We start from the raw sequence: 6000 nt of genomic DNA, 5'->3' as shown, positions 1-6000 counted from the left end.
TTTGCTCACATTGTTCGACCATGCAGGAGCTGTTTTCTGGGAGTTAACAGGTTCATCAGTTCTTATTTCTTATGCAAGAAGAACCTACCTGTTTGTTCATAGTTGAAAACTTATTATGCAGGAGCCTATTATTGAAGCTGCTCTGTCAAGCCATATATCTTAGAAATGATCAAGTTTCACAGCTGTATCTACTTTCATGTAAAAAGGAAACAAAAAGTCCAAAGATATGCGTATTTGTTAGTCATTTTAATTCCATAGTTTCAAATGAACAAATAGATATCGGAAATCTTTAACTGTACAAAAAGGTTATTGTACATAAACTGAATAAAGGCAAGAGGTCCAGAGAGTTTACAGAAACAACAGCTTCAAGGTGGGTATGAAAAAGAAAAAAGTCCAAAATCATCAGTGTGAACGTGACATACATTTAAAAATAAATCTTAAAGAATGCTCAATTCTTTAAAATCCATAAATAATAAACAGGGCATAGACGATAATGTCAAATTCAAAACAGTTAAAAAAGTAAAAGTGTTTTAAGCACTTTATTTTACATCTGCCAATTTTGTGGTCCCAGTCATTTTCTCTTACATAAATGGCAATGATTCACACATTGGGTAGACAAAGGCCTCTGCCTTTTCATGACAAAACTGGAGCTCAATGCCAGGTCAAAGTAATTATATGGTTGATTTGTAAAATACCTTGTGACTCCAATGTGTCATAATTACGACTGTGATTCGTTTCTAAAGAAGTGGTTATTTATCTTCACATTTAGGGGATGGTGATGCTCAAACAAGACAATGTGGAAAATATTGAAAATTAAAACAAACTGGGTAACACGAGTCCATACTTTTACATTTACAAAATATATAAACTGCTCGCGGATCACCTATCGCAAGTATCTCGAGAAAAGGTCATTTTACTCTGAACTGTTACATTACAATAAAAACAAAACAAAAAAAATAAAGACTTTGAAATGCTGTTTTCAATCTGGAACTACACAGAAGCTGGAACGAAGCAATTTCAAAGCCTGACTTCATACGAAAGCTTTACATCCAGCTTCATCTGCATGCTTAATGACAAACATAATTGCTGTAGTTTTGTGGGTTTTATGTTACAATGTTCAAAATCCATTTTTACTTACCAAGAGGACCTTAAAGATCCTGGAGATCTTATTTTCTAATTTTGCAACTGATTTTTGGGAAGCTAGCGCCATCTGCTGAACAAAGAAGAAATTTCTCTTCTCAATGGGTACGCCGATTGTCTTAAAAAGCCACTCGAATCATTTTAACAGGTCACAAAACATCTTCAACAACAAATAAAATGTCAGTGATGAAGTTTTGTTTTTTTTCCTCAGAGGTGCGATTGGTACAAGCATCATGGCAATCAGATTTCAGCATAGTTAGTAAACTGTGCACTGCTCTCGAAACGGTAACATTGTCTCTGTGCAGTTGGCAACAAAGTAAAGACCAAGCATAACTTCAATTTCTTACACAAACAAAATCTTCAAAACACCTCTGAGATTACATGCTTGTAAATTTAAATAATTTATCAAAAGCAGCACATACTTAACAGACAACTCTTCCGTGAGCTCATAAACAGCATACATGGCACTAATGCATGTTACGGGCATACATAACGAACTCAGTTAATCACATTTTACCATCTAATGTTTAGATTTCGTGATTTCTAAACAGAGCTGAATATCTGTTAGTGTCATAAATTGGTTATAGACTTCATCATCATGGTCCCATACAAGCTTTTGCCATCTTATGAGCCTTTTGCACAGTTCAAAGGTCTAAGCATCTAGAATTCAAGATAAAGTGATTCCCAAACCCCAGTCTTCATGTTGTCTTTCCACATGTTGAATGCAGTCACACTGCTATCATAGATGCCCGTCTTCTTCACATAATACATCCAAACACTAACATGCTATAACTACTGTCTAGTGTTTTCCAGTAGCAATAGATCTGAGAGATTTGTCATTGCTCAGCAATCGTATCAAGCAAAAAGAGAACGTTTTAATCTGACTTTCATCTCAGAAATCTATTATTCAGAAGTGATCTCTTGCGACTCCAGTACTGAACATTTATCATCATTAAACTGTGAAAAACCACCCAGAGGCTTCCCACAAGAGGTCTTCTCAAGGAGCAGTCCATTTCATTTTGTGGGTAATGGGCTGAAACCCTTCATGTCCAGATCTCAGTTGGAACCATGGCTTCCTTTGTCCCAACAGAGGGCATGAGATTTTGCTCAGACAGGAAGTCCAGAGGAAATTGCACTAGGAAGCCACGGATTTTGCGCAGCTCCTCCTGAGCTCGGGCAAGATCAGTCTGGGCCAAACCTGGCTTGGACTGGTACTGCTCCAACTCCGACATATTTCTAACAAGGGATGAAGGAAGGCAGCGAAACACCTGCAACCAAACATATGCCTCATTAACTTAAGTCCAGGTTTGTGGCAGTCTATCTGAGTGGACCGTGAGATTATAGTTAACTGTTCTGTCCACGAGTTTCTCTCAGAGTGAAAGACAAACTCATGGGCAGTTACAAAATGGGCCGAGGTAGTGCTGTGTTCAGATAAAACTTTAGCTAAAATATGGTCTGTGCTGAGTTTAAAACATGGTTTATCTCTGAATTATCTCTTTCTTAAAGGCACAAACTCAAAATGATTACCTGCCATTCACTAAACTGAAAGTTTTGTTTCCACATGTGAAATTTTAACGTTCGCTCTACCTTCTCGTAAATGGTGGCGTTGCGGCCAGCTGTTGTCATCCACACCTCCTTGTAGAAACGGTCACTGATGGGGTCAGAAAGGTCAATGCTGGTGTCAGAGTGTCCTCCAAGAATAGTTCTGTTCAGAAGGGAAAGACAGATAGAGAAAATGTTTTAGTGATTACAGAAATCATCGGGCATAAAAAAAAAAGTACTTATCAGCCACTTTGTAGGGTCAATCTACTGAACTGCTTATTATCGCAAATATCTAATTGGGCAGTCACAGGGCAGCAACACTTTGTATTTAGGCATGTAAGCCTGCTGAAGCTCAAAATTAACATCAGAAAGGGAAGAAAGGTCATTTATGTGACTTTAAAAGTGGGATGGTTGTTGGCAACAGCCAGGCTGTTCTGAGTATTTCAGATGTTGCTAATCTACTGGGATTATTCCATAAAACCACATCTAGGGCTTACAGAGAATGGTCCAAAAAAGGAAAAATATACAGCTGACTGGCAGTTCTCTGGGGCTGTACATGCCAGAGGTCAGAGGAGTAAGGCAAGACTATTTAAAGCTGATAGCAAGGCAACCATCTCTCAGGCAATTCAAATAACCACTAGTTATAACCAAGGTATCTAGAAGAGCATCTCTGAACACACACAACACATCAAACCGTGAAACAGATGGGCTACAGTTCACACAGGCTCACCAAAATTGATTCATCTTGCCTTCTATCAACAACTCAAAAAACTACTGGTAGTGTAGTTATCTGTGTGATATTTTCGTGCCCCTCTTTGTGCCCCGTAGTATAAACTGGGCAGTGTTTCACTGAGCCTGACGGCTTCCACGAAGACCGTTCCCCATGTCACAAAGCTGAAATCATCTCAAACTGACTTAATTATACTTAAATGGCTTCCACAGTTACCAGATCTCAATCCTATGGGATTGGAATAGGATTAAAAAACAATTCTGGAAAAACTGAGTGATGTGATCATATTAATATAGACCAAAATCCATGATTAATACACCCAGCACCTTGTTAAATCTATGTCAGCTCTAAGGCGAAATTGAGTCCATCCCAGTACTAGCAATGTGTTCCTAACAAGGCAGCTGGTGAGTGTATTTCTTTTGCATTCATTCTTTCTTTGTTGTTTCAAAGCCACATGTACATTAGCTGTTATTTACATGTAAGCATGTAGTGGGATTTTCGGCATGATAAACAAAAATTTCAATATATAAAATGTCAAGCACTTAAAAAATAACAACATATCACAAAATAGCAATGTGCTTTTAACGTTGTCTTGCTATCTCACACACACATACAAACAGACAAGCACCTGAAGCATTCGAGGCGCAGTTGAAGAGCGTAATGCCCAGCTTCATACTCCTCTCCATCCATTACTGAGGGAACCTTTTCGGAGTCTTCAACGATCACTGCCACCTCGCTGTCACGTTTACCCAGCATACTTCTGTCATTGATGTTCGCAGAGCCTGCAACAGACACACAGAGCTGGTTAAATGTAGTCTATGACTTGAGCTAACTTCTGCTGTTGGTATGTAACCCTGTTTTTTTTATTATTTTGACAGAGTCAAAGTGGCGGTATCCTGCTAGGGACTGATTTACATATACTGTCATCAACAATAACTTTTCACCTTATTTACATTGATTTGTATATACAAGAGAACAGATTTAAAGAGAGAAAAGAAGAGGAATATTAATAAGAAGACATGAAGTCCTTTTCCTTTTGTCGAAATGGTGAGCTGCACTTTATACACCAGCAGGTGGCACAACAGAGCAACGTACCACTCCACACACATTGACACAACAGCATTATTATGCAAATTTATAAGCCATCCACATGGTGATAAAACGAGGAAATAGAACCAGATTTTTAGCATTATCACATTTTGATGGTGTCGAGCCAGAGAAGCCAGTTTCTTCAAATAGTAGCTGGTGAAAACAGCATAAGAAGCGAAAGTGACAGAAGGTGAGATGAGAGAAAGACTAACCAATGATGACTGTATTGTCGTCAGCGATGAGCATCTTGCTGTGGACGTAGATGAGCTCTGTGACGAGGCGTCCCGCTAGCTCAGCATGAGTCCGAAGTCCAGCAAAGGAGATGTAGTTCATCCACTGATCGCCCACTGGGAAATAGAAGAGATCAAAGCTAGAATTTAGATAATATTAAGGCGGCGGGTGAATCTGAATGAATATCAGAAGTTTGTCAGGTTTCAGAATACTTAATTTTATGGCTTATCTCTCAACTTACTCTCCTTTTTCAACTGGGAGATGATAGAGTACTCTCCTCTGATCATGGTTCTGTGGGAACAAGAGATTAAATCTCACCACAGCGCATGTAAACGTCACATGAGAAAATCCTAGTTTTGTGATGTGTTTTCTCATTTCCCTTCCCCCTTCCTCTTTCAATAAGTTCAATACAAAGTTCAATACAACATTCAATTCTTCTGAAAAAGTCATGTGATCTACCTGTAGTTAAAGTGCATGACAGCCTGGATGGCATTCCCTCCACCAGTGGTGATGTCTCCCTCAAACCCAGGCAGCAGAGGGGTGACCACATACACCCGGTATTTCTTACGCTCTCTGTACGCAAACATACATGATTTGTAGACTTAGGCCCAGAAGCATATGCATTACATTTTACATCTTCATTACAGTAAATGGAGTGGTTCTTATATGGCACTTTTCTACTCATCTGAGCACTCAAAGCACTTTACACAACTTGTGCATTCACCCATTCACACAAGCACATTTTTCTAAGTGCTTTATAGCTAACAGTCACACACATTCATACTCCGATGGATGCATCACCACCAACCTTCCGATCAGTAGATGACCTGCTCTACCACCTGAGCTACAGCCACCCTAGTACAATCAAAACCACTTCTTAAACAAACAAGCTGCTTCAGTAAAGGGAAGTACTTGTGTGCTCTGATGATCCTTTCAATGATAGCATCTCCAATCTTGTTGTAGACCGTCCTGTTGTCAGCACAACTAATGAAAAACTGATTCTGAGTGAGACAGAGAAAAGAAAGGGAGGAATGACACAAACCCAAAGTGCAAAAGCAACAACAGTTATAGCTCCCAGGTTTTGATTCCCCCTCAAATAATTATAGTTCTATGTTTCTGACTTAATAACTTTAATTTCACAATGTGAGAAAGCATTTTGGCTGACATATAATAAAAGGAGTCATCTCTGTACTGGGAATATTAACACATTTCAGAAGAGACGTGTTGTTTTGCATCAAAGTCAAACATCAATGCTTTGATAATAAAGT

General features: G+C 38.9%; 1 protein-coding gene across 1 annotated transcript in view; it reads right to left on the bottom strand.

The window, feature by feature from the left end:
• Positions 1–231: 231 nt before the first annotated feature.
• Positions 232–6000, bottom strand: part of pld1a (phospholipase D1a) — a 30578-nt gene continuing 24809 nt past the window's right edge. Inside the window, exons 20-26 of the mRNA XM_087832775.1 lie at positions 5645–5733; positions 5192–5305; positions 4974–5023; positions 4714–4848; positions 4041–4194; positions 2728–2845; positions 232–2408 (exon numbers count right to left, since the gene is read on the bottom strand). Of these exons, the coding sequence (XP_087688901.1) occupies positions 2184–2408; positions 2728–2845; positions 4041–4194; positions 4714–4848; positions 4974–5023; positions 5192–5305; positions 5645–5733 (885 nt within the window). The 3' untranslated portion in view covers positions 232–2183. The remainder of the gene's footprint in view (positions 2409–2727; positions 2846–4040; positions 4195–4713; positions 4849–4973; positions 5024–5191; positions 5306–5644; positions 5734–6000) is intronic.

This window comes from Neolamprologus brichardi, chromosome 19 (genome assembly GCF_056152115.1).
Source record: "Neolamprologus brichardi isolate AB-2024 chromosome 19, ASM5615211v1, whole genome shotgun sequence".
Taxonomy (NCBI): Eukaryota; Metazoa; Chordata; class Actinopteri; order Cichliformes; family Cichlidae; genus Neolamprologus; species Neolamprologus brichardi.
The sequence above is the reverse complement of the archived record's forward strand: the minus strand, read 5'-3'. Positions and strand labels throughout refer to the sequence as shown.